This window comes from Lutra lutra, chromosome 15 (assembly GCF_902655055.1).
Source record: "Lutra lutra chromosome 15, mLutLut1.2, whole genome shotgun sequence".
Lineage (NCBI taxonomy): Eukaryota > Metazoa > Chordata > Mammalia > Carnivora > Mustelidae > Lutra > Lutra lutra.
Genome location: NC_062292.1, coordinates 23,982,774 through 23,998,346, shown reverse-complemented (window position 1 = coordinate 23,998,346; position 15,573 = coordinate 23,982,774). Strand labels below are relative to the sequence as shown.

Genomic DNA, 15,573 nt, shown 5'->3' with positions numbered 1-15,573 from the left:
CATCTCTTCAGTAGCTCATGGCTCAGAAGGAAAGTGTCCTCCATGTCCTTTGCCAGCGTGGCCTCACTTCACTTCCCGGCCCACTACTGTCCCCTCCCAATTCCCCAGGTAGATTAATGGGGTTTGTTTCAGGATTTTTGTCGCTTCGTTGGGGTTTTTTGTTCTTGTTTGCTTGTCATTCTCCAGGTTACTGTCCCCAAATGCTTCCATCTGCTTCTGCTTCCCTATTTCATCCTATAAAATCCAGGGGGACCAGTTTTTTTTTCTCCTAGGTAGTCTTCTTGTGTGTGAGATGTGGTTCTGAAATTCTACCAGTTAGCCTCCCCATATAGCTGGGAGTTATTTCTAAAAGCCTGGGACAGATAGATGTATTTATTGTCTGACCTACTAGGAATGAACATTTTGCCCTCAGAATCCAGAGAAGATTATGCGAGAACAGACTCCAGATCAGTTGATGTGGGCTAGTCTTTGTTTACTTCGCAGCCAACCCATTCCAGTCTAAATTGCTCATGACCTAATGTAAGCTTTAAGACTTCTTGGATCTGAAACATCAAAACGAGAGAAACTGTCGTTGCTATCTTGTGACCTCCCGGCCTAAAAGGCCCACCGCTACCCTTTATGTCCCGCCATGCCCTTTCTTTTCCTAGCCCCCCTCCAGCTGCCTGCCTTTTGTCCTCAGCACCAACCCCTGATGGGAAAGCACATAAATCTGTTTGGTCAGGACACTATGACCACCACCACCAAACACACCCACACACACCCCCACACGCCTGGGGGCAAAGGGGACTAAAACAAATGACTTAACCAGTGCTTCTCAATCCTGTTTATCAGAAACACTACAGAACTTTGAAATCAGAAAAGAAGGGGGGGCCTATGGAGCTCTTTTCCACTTCCCCGGGGGATTCTAACGAGTTGGGGCTAACAACCACTAGTGCATAGTGAACCCTGAGCACTATGTGTGTCTCTCCCCATATTTCTCTGTCCTTGTCGCTGGAACTGGGTAAGTTGACTCCAGGTGTTTCCTCACCTTCTGTTCAGAATCGAAAATGCTGCTAAAACTAATAATATACGCTCTACCTTCCTACACACAGACACACATTGTCCCCATCTTTTCCATCCTTTAAATCTGTGAGGTAGAAATTCTCTCCATTAATAGGGAATAGATACGTCCTAACAAAGATGGAATCCCCTATTTGACTCCCAAGTTTCCCATTATTGGCTTTACTCTAAAACAGAAGGAAGATGATTTCTGGTTTGGGTCCTCCCACCCACCCCCCCAAAAAAGGGTCCTTGACTTTTGAAAACCTGCTACTCAGCACTGCAGTCATATTACTTGAACTTCTACTAAAAAAATTAGCAGGTGTTGAATTGCCTCGTTCGCATCTGTTCTTCTTTCAATAGCAAAATCGACTGGAAACTTTCTAGTTCTTGTACCCAGTCCCCAGCAGGCCGGTGCACGTGCGCGCACACACACGCTACTGTTCTTTCCAGACACTTGAGTTCACGAGGTTTTAGAATGAGTTGCCTGGTGCTATTTATTCCTTTGGCCTGCCGTTAGCTACCAGATCCGTGCCATTCTGTTTTCTTGTCGGTGACATCATGACTTGGTTAGGTGACCTATATGGAACTCTAGCTCTGTCATCTATGGCTATTATCTGGTATAACTGAAAAATGTGCCCTTCAGCCATATTCGAACATGAGCTTAAGGCTTCGGTTGCAATATTTGGGAACAATTTTCTTCTTCACGGTGTTCTACCTTATAATCCTTTAAAAGAACAGAGGGCAGTGGGGGTAGCCTGGAACAAACGTATATTCAGAAAACTAATAATGTTGATAGTAACAGCTAATGTTTGTGTTTATTGAGCACTTACTACATCCCAATTTGTTAAGCATTTTGTATGGAATATTCCACTTATAATACCAACCATATTGGTGTGGTTGGTATGGAGTTCGGTTTTATTGGCCCTAATTCATGAGGAAACTTAAATATAGAAAGATTAAGTTATTTGCCCAAGGTCAACTAATAGGTAGAAGGCCAAGACCTCAATTCAGGGCCTCCTGACAACGCTGTCTCGGTTTTAAAGGGGAAAAAAAAAGAAAAGCTTAGGAAAAAAGAGTAAAGATCTGAACATCTCAGCACATGCACCAACCTGTTGCCATGAGCCAGAGTGACGGCAATGGGAACAGATGAGCTAATTTTCCAAAGCTTTTGCTCTAGGTATATTGGGTCCCACAGTATTGCCTTGCATCAAGTCACCTGACTGGTCAAAATCAGGAGTGGTGTGAAGTCTCACCTCCCTCAAAAATTGGTCTTTCAGATCTTCTGGGTCCGTCAGAGCTGGGATGGTAAAATCTGCTTTCAGGATTCCAAAGAGTTTCCCTGAAAAAAAAAAAAAAAAGTGCTCTCTGGCTCAGGGAGAATTATCCCGTCGCCATTTGGAAACTAAGTTCTTAGCAGCCAGGGTTGCCCCCAGCGGATGGCATGGGTGCGAAGTGGTGATTCCGGGTTTCAAAAAGGAAGCAGGAAGAAGCCGTGGGCAGAAAGCTCAGCCCGAGGCTGGCAGGAAAGAACCACCTCCTGGCCACCTCCTGGCCACCCACAAGCCGTTATCTTCTGTCTCTTCTGTGTTTTCCCTCCTTTTTAACAAATCCCTTATGTAGATGCTCCACACCGCACTGGAAATACTCCCCTCTCCCCGGACCCACATTTTAAAGGCCCGCTGTACCCCCAGAAAACTCTAAGTAGGTTCTCCAAGTCTCTAAAGCCACTCAGCCCGGGCCAGGCGCCTCTGCACTCATCACGGGGACGACGGCCACCTGCGGGGACCACTGCCCCCTTGTGCCGCATTCTGTAGTCCACAGGGCCCTTGCGTAACTACCGCAGTGGGGCCTTGCGACACCCCTGGGCTGTGGGCAGGGCAGTCCTTACCATCCCGCTGTTGCAGATGAGAAAGAGAAGGTGGGGTGAGGGAGTCTGCTCCCCAGGCTTTGGCAGGAGTCAGGGAGCTAACTCCAGGCTCCTCTGCCTTGTTCCTGTTCCCAGTATTTCATGCCGTCTGTCATAAAAAGCTCTCAAGTGCCCTGTGCTAGGGCGTGGCTGTCCAGATTTACGGGCTCCCCTGTGAAGAGTGGGACCCGGAGAACCACAGGCAGTTACCTGGGGCGGGTGCCGGGGTGGTTTCTGCAGACGCCGGCTGCTTAGATGAGCTCAGACGTTGGGCCGGAGTGGCCATGGCTGTCTCTCTCCGATCGCTGCCGGTTCCTCCAGTGGCCACAGCTCCAGGAGGGGAACATAAAGGAGCCATTGCAAATACAGCCAGGAGCAGGGGGAGCGGAGTCTGGCGAAAGCCCCCGAGCCACAAGCCAGGCCTGGGCGGCCACTGCTCCACACACCATTGCTGCAGGAACCAGCCAGTCAGCGGAAGCTCCGTCCCGGCCAAACCCTGACTCACTCCCACAGGCTCGCGCGCCCAGCCCTCGAGCCCCTTCCCCACCATTCCCACACGGTGTCCCTGCCGCAGGGTGTGTGGCGCTTGGGCAATATGATGAGAGTTCTTCCCAGTAGCGAACGTTTTCTTTCAGTAGGCCCTACCCCACGGGGCCTGATGCCCTTATGTTGCTGCCAGCTTCACAGAGACCCCACCATGGCAGCCAGGGACCCCCGACATTTCCATCAAGAGGTAGCACTACGGGGCACCTGGGTGGCTCAGTCTGTTAAGCGTCTGCCTTCGGCTCAGGTGGTTCTGGGATGGAGTCCCACGTCAGGCTCCCTGCTCTGTAGGAAGTCTGCTTCTTCCTCTGTCCCTCTCTCTCTCTCCCTCTCAAATAAAGTCTTTTTAAAAAAAAAGGTAGCACTTCAAACTCAACATATTCCAAAACCAAGTGCGGCCTCCTCTCAGCAACCTCCTCTCCCCTGAGAGGAGTATGTGTGCACCTTGTAATCTTGTTTCTTCAAGAAGGCCAGCACCACCCAACTTTCCCATCCAGGGTCTGGGGTCGCTGATTTTCCCTGCATTTGTACCAGCATATTATCACCCCTTTAAATCTTTGCCAAACTGGTAAGTAAAAGTATTATTTTAAGGGGCGCCCTGTGTGGCTCTGTCAGTTAAGTACCCGACTTGATTTTGGCTCAGGTCATGATCTCAGAGTCTTGAGATTGAACCCCAGGTCAGGCTCCGTGCTGGGCGTGGGACCTGCTTAAGAGTCTCTCTCCCTCTCCCGCGGTCCCTCCCCCTCAAAAAATTATTTTAAAAATGCATCTTGTTTTTAGTTTGTATTTCTGTGATTCAATGAACAAAGCTGACCATTTTTAAAAAAATGTGTTTGTATTTGTATTTCTTCAATTACTATCACTTGTAAATGATTAAACCAATTCCCTCGCAGTCCTCCTCATGCTGCTGGTCTACCCCTCTAGCCTCAGTCCCACGTCCCACGCGGGCAATAGCCCTTCCCCACACGTGCCATTCCTGCCTCTCCTCTCCAAATGCCCCCTCCATTCCCCACCCAAAGCCCTGACCGTTTCTTTAGTGAAATGAATAAATGTATAAAATCCAGAAACAGAGAACGGAAGAAACACTGTAACCACTGTTAAGGTTTTCACACATTTCCTTCCAGCCTTTTCTCCCAAGCATGGGTGGTTGTCCTCTCGGTGTGGTCATGAGTGTGCTCCATGTAGGACGCTGAACCGCGCCTCTTTCCTTGTACGCCCTGACACACGCGTTGCCCCACGTCATTACGCCCGCCTGGCTCCTATGGACGACAGCGCTGAGCCTCCTGCTCATTTGCTGGATGCCTCGGATGCCTCTATGGACTGCGGGGTCACATCCTTCAGACTTTGCCCCTCTCTCCCTCTTCCCCTGCCTCTCCCTTCCCAAATACGTGGCCTCTACTCTGGTCACATCAGACTCCTTGTGGTCCCCAAACCACACACTGTCACATCTACTTGCCTTTGCCGGTGCTGTTCCCTCCACCAGGAAGAATATGCCAGTGTTTGCTGCCTGAAATCCTCCGTTAACTTTTGGTCCAACGGCCACCACCTTTCCAGGCAGAGTGAACAAGGGCCCTCGGGTCACACTCTGGGCTCAGCACTTAGTGAACTGTTGTCGCTCTTAGTCCCGATTAGACTAAACTCTTTTAAAAACAGGAAACAGGCCCTGCTCATCTTGATACCTACAGTTCAATGTCTTGTTCAAACCCAGTCCTTGGGAAGTGATTGTGGAATTAAATCATCCACCAGCATGTAAATCACTATTCAAGGCCTGGGAAAGATACAAAGAGGCATAAAGCAGCCCTCGCCCTGTGAGATTCTGCCATCTCATTAATTCATAATCTGATCATTCACAATCATTTATAATTAATAAAACAAGAAGGAGGCCAGGCCTGTCTATTGAGTAAGGACACGGGCAGGAGATGGCAGGAATCCCTACACGTTTCACTAGTGAGTTGAGACCCAGATCGTAGTAACTGCCATTAACTGTAGGTCTGCCAGATGCCGGGAGCTGAAAGACACTTCCTGACACTGGTCTCTTACTTGACTTTAAAAATGAGAAAAAGGGAGCTCTGAGAAGTTAGGGAACTTGCTTCGGGCCACAGAGTAAGTAGGAGAGTCAACATTCAAACAGTTCACTTGGCCGTCAGACTCCTACAGCCAAAAGAGAGGACTTCTCCCCTACATCCCGCACCCTAAATGATTACCCAGCCAGGAGGAGCCGGAGAAGGGGCTCTGGTGGCACAGGGTCCCCCAGAGACTGGACTGGAATGCAGCCAGGGGAGCAACAGCCCCCATCCTCAGCCTCCTGGCCTGTAGCCTGGGCATGGAGCCTAGGGCTCCGTCACCTGCTGAGGAGGAGCCAGGCGCTGGGGCCAGGCCAGTGTGGGGCTCCCAATTCACAGTGACACGGGCGGACACCTGTGTCAGGCCCTGGCCGGCTCCCACCTGTCTCCGAGGCAAGCGTCCCGTGCTCAAGAAGCCCGAAGGCTTTGAGGCGCTCTCTTCGGTCCCCAGGGAGCTCCCAGGAGAGGCTGGGGGTGTGAGGCCGAATGCCTGCGCTGAGCCGGAGCGCTGCCCTTCTGCGGGCAACTGAGGCGTGGAGGGGGCAGCGGTGCGTGGGGCCACGACCCTCGGGCCTGCCTTGGGCGAGAGTCGCCCCCTCGACACGTGGTCTGGGGTAGGGCTGGAAGCGGAGGCCAGAGTGGCCCCCGGCCCCGCCTCTGGGACAGAGAGGGTCACCCAACAGCCAGCCCAGCTCAATGGCGAGAACAGGTACCTGCAGGGGCCGGGGCCCTTCCTTGCAGGGCTAGGAGTTCCTGGGACGCGTGCGCTGGGCAGGAGGGCGCAGGGCGGCATGGTCCCCCGGGGCTGGAGAGCCGTGGGGTGTGGGGGGGTTGACGGGGGGCGGGGGGGGAGGGGAGGCGAGCTTGGGGCCATGCTGCGGAAGCCAGGCCAGGCGCTCGTCCTTGTAGCAGGAGGGAAGGCTGGGGACGGGGGAGTCCCGTCAGGCCGCGGACAAGGACAGGTGGCGTCCAGCGACCAAAGCCGGACACGGCACAGAGCCGGGAAGCCCGCGCCGGCCTCCGCTCCCCCAGGCCCCGCCGCGGGCCTCTGCTGCTTGCACGCCTGGCCCTGCCCATCCAGTTTGGTCTGGGGCCACCAGGCAGGGGCCAGGCTAGACCTTAGATGCGAACCAGATGAGAGGATCTCACCCAGTTTCTGAGCCAAATCTGCCCACTGGCTCAGCCCTGGCGCTGTTGCCTTCAGGGTGAGACCATTTCCTTTGACCCTCTCAGGGGTTTCCCCTGCAGGACCAGGGCGACCCTGCTGGGCCTTAAGCACCTAGCCCACCTGCAATCAATCACCCACTCCCCTTTGCGAGCTAACTCCCCCTTATGGTCCTAAGCAGGTATAGAATCACCTGCTCCAGGAAAGCCAGATCATCCCAGGGACTGGACACTCCCCTCCCATGTCCCCCCCATGCCTGTGGCTGTACATGCACCACTAACTGTCACTGCCTTGGGGTCCTTCAGAGGGGCCCCTGATTTTACTTTGTGTCCCCAGAACATAAATGAAGCTCTATGCAACTATGAACAAGTCCCCTAACTTCTCTGTGTCCTCAGCAAAGGCAATAAAGCGTTTGTCAGTCGGAGGGATCTGGAACAAAGCCAGGAGAACTGTTTTACCCTCAATTACCCTACTTAGCTTCAGAGCTCTTGGGAAGCAAAATGAGGTAATAGCTGTGAAGATGTTTCCGGAATTTAAAAGTGCCAAAGGAGGGCAATCACTGTTGTTCCCAACATGTCGCCCCACATAGTCCCAACAACTCATTCCGCATCTTCCCTCCACCCAGAGGAGCCCGAAATCATAAGGGATTCCTCAGCCACCTCTCCTGCGCCCCCCTCTCTGGTTGCCAACCTCAAAGTCCCCTCTGATGACTCGGGAGCACAGCCCAGCATCAGACCCTCAGTCTCCCAGGCTGGCCCTCATCACCACGCGGGGGGCCACACAGCCTCTCTGGAGCTGCAAGTTAGCGGCCCAGTTCAAAGAGGGAGGTTGAAGGGGACCGAGTCCCCCTCCTCCAAACCCAGCTGGCTCTGCAGAGGGCTGGAAGGTGGGCTGGAAAATCCTCTTCTGGGAGGTTCCCACGGGGCCGACCCCATGCTGCTGCATGCAGGCAACCTCTCCACCTCTCAGGCCCTGGAGACCCCGGAACCCAGCCAAGAACAGGTCCAAAGAGCCCGCATAGAACAGAAAACAGAGATGTACTTGGCCTGAGTGTTGGCTCCACGGTCGCTTCTGAGGAGGGAGTGTGAAAGGCTGGAGAGAGAGGGGCGGACTTCCGGTGCCCAATGGAGGGGTCTGCAAGGAAGGAGGGAGAGCGGTGAGGGCAGGCCTGACATGGGAGAGAGCACCCCCGGGTCTGTCTCACCTGGGGGTCACTCAGCAGCCCCCATCTCAGCCACCTCCGTGCACCTGCGAGGGCTGATCACAGAAGGGGGCTTTTGGGGTCTTTAATCCTCACACGAGCCCTGCAAGGAAGGAACCATCCTTCCTCCTCTACACATAAAGACTGCAGTTCTCATTAAATCCGAAACACGAAAAAACCCCGCCAAGAACAGGCAAATCCACAGAGACAGGAAGTGTATTAGCGGCTGCTGGGGCTGGGATGCGGGAGAATGGGGAGTGATCGCTCGAGGGTGAGGAGTTCCTTCTGGGGTGATAAAACGTCCTAAAATTAGGTAGCTGTGATGCTTGCACACCCCTATAACTACTAAAACCCACTGAGTCAGACACTTCAAAGGGGTGATTTTTAAGGTATGTGGACTGTATCTCAGTAAAGCTATTGCAAAAAATTAAGAAGGCTAGAAAGGAAGGAGGGAGGGAGGGAAAGAAGAAGGAAGGAGAGGAAGGAAGGAAAGGAAGAGCAAAGAGAGAAGGAAATGGCAAGGCAGAATACGACCTGTTGCTGAGGACATACGATAACGCAGGATCCAGAATAACCAGGCAGGCCTCTGGCTCCCATGACTTCCGGTGCAACACTGACGTGGGCTAGCGTGTGCTGGGCGCTCACTCTGGGTCCGCATCTCTACCAGCTCCTTTATACTCATTCTCATTTAGTCTCTGAAGCCATCCATCCTCAGAGGTGGATATCAACAATATCATTTTGTTAAATAGATTTTCCAGAAGAGGAAAAATGTCTAGCTCTGGTAGAGCCAGTCTACTCTAGGTAGACCCTGATTCCAAAGTCCATGTTTTAACCTCTGCATCACCCTAAAACTCATTGCCATTGCTAATGGCGAAAGCCCTGAGACTCCGTAGGGTCCATGCCATTCTTGAAAGCTCCCTCAGAATTAGCATAAAGCTTGTGCCTGTTACTCTCGGGGCCTAGAAGCTCTTCCTTGGGTCTACCCTCAATGTCTTCGGCTGCCATAAACCCATGCGCCGTCCCCATTCCAGCCCTGGGGGAGCCCGGGGTGGGCAGGGGAGGGGTGGCCACGCACCGTAGAAGCAGATGAAGGGCTTCAGGGCGGAGCAGGCCAGTGCGTACACTCTGGGGGGGTAGCGCGCGTAGGTGCGGAGCCCCGCACACAGTCCTGCCCCGAACTTAGGCACCTGGAGCCAGGTGGGGACGCTGGCGCCCAGGCCGCTCGACCAGCTCAGGGCCCCGGAGGCCGTGTTGAAGTAGAGGCCGATCCAGGCCTCAGTCTCCTCGGTGATGGACCTCAAGGCCTCCCTGCTGGCCTCGTCGGTCACCTGCTGCAGGTCTGCCAGGTCCGTGTGGTGGCCGCGGCAGTAGAGCAGGGCCGCCTGCCAGGTCAGCTCCCGGGCAAACCGCAGGAACGTCTGTTGGCCAATCTGGACCACGGCTGCGGACAAAGAACAGGGACACCCCAGGCCTGAGACCTGGACCTCTGATAGCCCAGGCCTCATTCCTCCCCCAGGACAGAGCTCTGGTCCGACTCAGGCCCTTTGCCCCACTACCCCCCCACCTGGGTGTGAGGTTGGATGAAACCCCTGATTTTACAGGACTAAACACCAAGTTAGGAGAATGGAGGAGTTATCGTGGCAGCAGCTGGGAGCAAGGACATTGGGAAAAGCGTGGATGAAGAAGAGCTCTCCTCATGGCTAAAGTCAAAAGTCTCGGTTGAGTGAAGTCAAAGTCAGTGAAGTCAAAGTCTCAGTTTTGTCACCTGTGCGATGGGGCGAGTAGTGTCACCTGAACGGATTTAAAGGCTCACATGAGAACCATGGAAACGAGTGGGTTCACACAGGACATGCAAATAATTAGCACTTAATTAAAGGGTGGTTAAACTCTGTGGGGGCGTGATGAGGAAGAGAAGATAATCCTGGCTAAGAGGCAGCCTCAGGTGTGAGTCCCAGGAGCCTCTGGTGCTGGCTCTCAGGAGGCTCTGGGCTGAGGCAGAACATAGAAAGTGTGGGATACTCTTCCTCCCAGGAGAGTCAGGGAGAAAGACGAGCCTGGTGAGGGAAGACCCGTGGGACGGACAGGAGGCAGAGTGGGCCCGTCCCCCTCGCCCCTGACTTCCGGTGGGGCTTAGACATGTAGGCCACCGGCCTCCCACAGCCTCTACCCCCAGTCTCTGCCTGACACTGGCCTGGGCCACCCCCCATGAGCCCTACCTGCCCTACCGCTTGCCAGTCCTGTCTCATCTGTCACACACAAACCAAACATCCGATTCCAAACAATGGAAGGTAGGAAATGATGTGCTGTGGGATCCTGAGAGGATTCTGGAGCCCTGCTGGAAGAAACGCCTGTATTTGCAGAACAGAGAGCCACATGCTCAGATTCAAATTGGGCCTCCCAAAATCTCTGACACACACCTGTTCATCTAAGCCTGTCAAGATTTGCCTGAGGTTTCCCTAACTTTCCCTAACTAAGCTGATTTTTTAAAGCTTCCGTCTATTAAGCCACCAATGCTCCCCAGCCCCGAGCTGTGCTGCGGCATCCATCATCTGCTCAAATCCTCACTATAATCCTGAGAGGTCGATGTTGTGGACCTCATCTTACAGGTGGGAAAAGGGGGGCTCAGGTGTGTGATGACTTGCCCAAACTCATATCATATTAAATGGCAAGACAAGATTCAGCCTTGGAAGCCCCGCCATCTTCACTCATTGCCTAGCATGCAGAAAACCAATTCTATAAAGCCGGTGGAGGGAGGGGTTTAGATTTCCTTCGTCATGGATTCTTAACACCAGATGTGAAGAAAGTAAAAAAAAAAAAAAAAAATTTAGGATAGTAATAATCAGAAGGGAAGTCCCCCTCACCAGCTGGATGGGCCTGGGCTGTGAAGAGGTGCTCCCTCTCCCCCACCCGCAAGCCAGTGAAGCAGGGGGCGGTGAGGGGGGCTGGTAATCACAAAGAGCTGGGATACAGCCTCAGCCACTGATGTCACTGTCTGGTCGGAGACCTTTCAGCAAGTCACCTCCTTGTCTGAATTATAAAACAATAATAAATAATCTGCATACTCTTTCTCTCAACAAATAAATAAATACAACTTTTGATGGGGGGATGTGGTGTACCTGGGTGGCTCAGTCAATCAAGCCTCTGACTTCGGCTCAGGTCATGATCCATGATGTCAAGGTCATCTGCTCCGCCCTCACCCCACTCCCCGCCCCCCGCCCCAGCTCATGCACATGTGCACGCACTCTCTCTCTCTCCCACAAATCAATAAATAAAATCTTTACAAAATAATAATAATCTGAATAATAACCCTGGATTGATTCTCTCTATGGGGTTCAGCCCAGGGACAGCAGAGCCGGGGATCCCTCAGCCAGGCAAGGGAAGCAGAAGGGACACAGGCTGCATGACCTTGCGACCGGTCCATGTGGATAACTCCGGAGGAAGGGAGAGCTCCCCAATGTGTACCTGGCTTTGGAGAGGTGGTCGGGCTGAGAGCAGGCTCCGTGAAGAGGCGGTGCCCCACAGAAGGGTCTGCAAAAGCCAAAGAGACCACACATTATGGGGACAGAGAGGGCTGCCCGGGATCCCCTCCACAGGCACCAGGAGCCACCAAGCTGAAGGCAGGGGAAGCCCAGCTCGAGGGTAGACAGGCTCACCCATTTCTATTACATGTATTCAAGAACTACATACACAGAGAGGCGGGGGGGGGGGTGCCTCTACTTTGTGGCAGACACTATTCTAGGCTCTGGGAAAAGAGCAGAAATAAGGGAAGCAGGATCCTTGCTCTTGAAGAGAATATGAGAAGCAGCCAGCCTTGCAAAGCAGGCGGAAGGAATACCCCCGGGGAGAGCCAAGGCCAAGACCCTAAGTGGGAAGGACCAGTGAGGATCCGAGGAGCGGAAAGCAGCCAGTGGGGCCAGGGCCAGGGATAGGAGAGGAAGCCAGAAGGGTCAAGCAGGGCCTGGTTGGCCTCAAAACGGATAGGATTCTAAGGGCTAAGGGAACCTACTAAATATGTTCATGCAGAGGGACATGATTTGCATTTTTTGGAGCTCACACTGTGTTGAGAACTGACTGTGGGGTAAGGCAGACCACCCCCACCTCCCCAACAGAGGCCCAGGCGGTGGGCTTGGGGAGAAGGGGAGAAGTGGGTGGAGTCAGGATGCGACTCACTGGAGCCCAAAACACAGAGAGAGGAGAGGAGCGCCTACATCCACGGTCCTTCCTTCCAGAGGACTCCCACCCCTGCGCACTCAGCACCCCTGAACATCTCTCTGCTGGCTTGGGGAACTCAAGGTCAAACCTCGCCCTTGTGGGCTATACTTCAAGGCCCCGTGACAGTCACAGGGTGGTGGAAAGCTGGGGACACATCACGTTGGCACTCCATGCCCCTATTTGAGGGCTTGTGGGGCACAGGGCAGGGCTGGGCTTTGACTGACAGAGAAAAGAAAAAACTGGCACTTTTGACCAGAAAAATGCCATCTGGTGTCCAAGCATCCCCCTGCTGCGGGATCCCAGCACCTTCCTAACAAGGTCAGCATCAGGGGCCAGCAGGAGGCAGGATGGGGGCATGTTGAGTACCCTGGATATCCTGCTAGAAGGCCTGAAGGTGTGGGCTCCCATCCACTCCCGCCCAGGAGCAAAGCGGCTGCCCCACTCTCCCAGCCTGCAGGAGACGGAAAGCGGGCCCCCTGCTCCGTGAGGAGGAGGAGGAAGAGATGGAATCCGGCTCTCGCTGCTGCAGAGATGCAAGTGGACCCCCAGCCTGGCTTTTCCTTTCTTCCTCCCTTTCTTTTTCCTCTTCTCCCAAGTCCCTATTTGGCAGGAGGAGACTTGGGGAACATTCCAGATTTTATTTTCTCTCTACCCTGATTTACACCTGTTTCTCTGATGTCAGAGTCTCGGGAATGAGGGGCAGAGAAGACAGAAACTCAGGCTGCAGAGAGGACTCTACAAAGGGAAGGTTAGGCTACTGGTCAGTTGTCCCGTGAAAGACTCGAGAGTGTTCCCTGCACCCGCCCCCCCACCACCACTTGCTCGGAGAATGGGACTCGGAATGGGACACACCGTAGTAGCAGATGAAGGGCTTCTGCGCCGTGCACGAGGCGGCCCCCAGGCTGGGGAAGATGGAGATGGAGTACAGGGTGGCGCAGACGCCCTCCTTGAAGACGGGCAGCGAGCTCCACACCGGCGCGGTGAAGGCGGAGCCGCTGGACCAGCTCAGGCCCTGAATGCGCACGTCGAAGAAGAGGCCGATCCACGCATGCGCGCTGCTGGTGAGGGCGTAGAGCGAGCCCACGCTGCGCGCGCTGTTCATGCTCTGCAGGTCGGCCAGGTCCGTGTGGTGCAGCCGGCAGTACCGCAGCGCCTCGGACCAGCTCAGCTCCACCTCCACCCTCGAGAAGTTCTTGCCACTGCTCGTAGGCTGCCAGGCTGGGATGGGAGAGGCTGTCAACGCCCAGCCGGCTGCCCCCTCCCAGCCCTGGTTCCCCGAAGAGCTTTCAGCCTCCACGCAGGCAGCCTCCCCGGTCTCCTTTCCCACTCCACCCCTTACGGTGGGCCCTCCACTCACACACCGCTCTGCCTCTGGGCCTTTGCACAGGCTGCCCTCTTGGCCTGGAAGGACTGGCCATTCCCGACGCCCTGCTTCCTGAACCCCTCGGTCTCCCATGCTCTCGTCTTCCCTTTCCCTTTGCCCAACTAACCGCTCTCTGCTCTGCGTCTTCCTGGGGAGGCGCCCGTTTCATTGGCTGCAGTGTTTAATAACTTTTAATAACCTTAATAACTTAATAACCTTTGTTAGTGCTTAATAACAAGGCCCGCGTTTAACTGAGCACTCCTGGCGCACCTGTATCTCATTGAATCCTTCCACCAAGTCCCTAGGATGGGCATCACCATGTCTGTTTTACAAATGAGGAAACCTAGTCACAGAGAGGTGACTTGGCAAGGCCACCCCGGGGGGAAGGGATGGAGGTAGGATGCAGGGACTGTAGGTGGAGTTCCAGGTCCTGGCCCTTGATCATAGCCTGGCATTGCCCTGTGGTAGGCAGGGCTCACCCCTAAGGCTGCACATTAGAGCCCCCTGGGGAGCTTTCCAAATACACTGATGTCCCAGCGCACCCTACAGCAAGGATCTGAATTTGCTGGGATTGCATCAGAATTTGGTAAAAGCCTCCCAGGAAAGGACCTTTTTGCTTGTCTGTCTTCATCACCAGATGCAAGCAACTTGGGTGCAAAGAATGAACCTTATTCATCATTGTATTCACAGTGTCCAGCATGTCAGAAGGACCCACTGTGCTGAAAATGAATGAATGAATGAATGAATGAATGAACTAATGGGCAAGTCAAACCTCTCCTGGGAGCCAACCCCAAGCCCCAAGATCTCCATGTTGGCTTCCTTCCTTCCTAACTCCATGCCCTTGTGGGGTCCCCCCAGAAAAGGCTGCTCAAGGGCGACCCTGCCCTGCCAGGCCCTGCCTGTGTGGAGAGATGGAGGGGCCAGGATGGTTGGGGAGGGGTTGCTGGGCCTTAAGGGATCAGCCTCAAACCAGATGCCCTAAGAGAGGAAAATAAGACTAAAGAACTGGGCATACACAGTGGGCAACGTGCACACAATCAGAAGGAGAGGGGAAGGGCTGACGGACACTTGTCACCCTGGGTGAAGCTCCAGACACCCACCAGAATCCAAGATGCTACCTGTGGCTGAGAAGAGTCGGAGGATCCCTGCATCAGAGAAAGGGAACAGGAAAAAAAGTCAGTCTTTCTTACGATGCGTGGTTCACTTTGATGCTTTTTATCCTATTCTGTTTAATTTTTTAAAGTCACTGACTGTGGCCCATAGTCAATTTAGGACCCAGTGGGCCACAGCTCTCAGTTTGAGAAACACTGGAGGTCAACACTGTGTCCCACTACCTCCCAGACTCCAGGCTCTAGCGCTGAGCTCTGGGTCTGCGTCCCACTCTCCATCTGTCACACATAGATCTACCCTCTGATGTAGTCTGTCCTGGGCTTCCCAGCTCACACCACCACCCCCAGCTCCCACCCAGGAGTCATCGCTGGTCCCTCCCCTATCCCTCATTCCTGGCATCCAGTCACACCACAAATTCTGTCATTCCTTGGATCTGGAAACTTCTTGAACTTTCCACATCTTTCCACACCTACTGCCATCCTTGCCCCAGCCACCATCCTCTCTCTGTGACAGACAGCCATGGCCCCAGCAGGTCCCTCTGCTTATACCCCTGACCACCTCAATAGGCCCTCATGGTCCCTACTCAGTACAGTAGTTCACCCCACTGCTGCAAGCCCTCAGTCCCAAGGATGCTTTCCTAGGAGGCCACAGTGGGCCTCAGGCATCTTCTCCTCACACACACCAGGCTTCACGTGGAGGGGCCCAGGCTCCTCCTTTTCCTGTCTTTACTCTCTGCAGTCCTTCATCCACCCCTCAGGCCCAGCCCAAAGCACCCCGTTCAGTAAACCTTCCCACCCACGGGATCGGCACAGTCCACCCCCCATGTCACTCCCTGGGACTCTCCCTTCTTGTCACCCTGCTTATCTCTGGCACTGCATGGGGCACATTCTCTAATATTCTGTTTGCTATCCCCCAGCCAAATGTCTTTCCCCCATGACAGGGTACGCTCGGGGAGGTCAGGGTCAATTT

At 54.0% G+C, this 15,573-nt stretch overlaps 1 protein-coding gene across 1 annotated transcript; it reads right to left on the bottom strand.

The window, feature by feature from the left end:
• Positions 1-401: 401 nt before the first annotated feature.
• CLEC20A (C-type lectin domain containing 20A) lies at positions 402-13,587 on the bottom strand. The gene is made up of 7 exons (XM_047704043.1): positions 12,984-13,587; positions 11,382-11,447; positions 8,995-9,360; positions 5,936-6,210; positions 3,158-3,398; positions 2,295-2,380; positions 402-542 (listed from the first exon to the last, which is right to left on the bottom strand). The coding sequence occupies exons 1-7, from the start codon at positions 13,585-13,587 to the stop codon at positions 462-464; spliced, it is 1,719 nt and encodes a 572-aa protein (XP_047559999.1). The 3' UTR covers positions 402-461.
• Between the last annotated feature and the right edge of the window lie 1,986 nt (positions 13,588-15,573).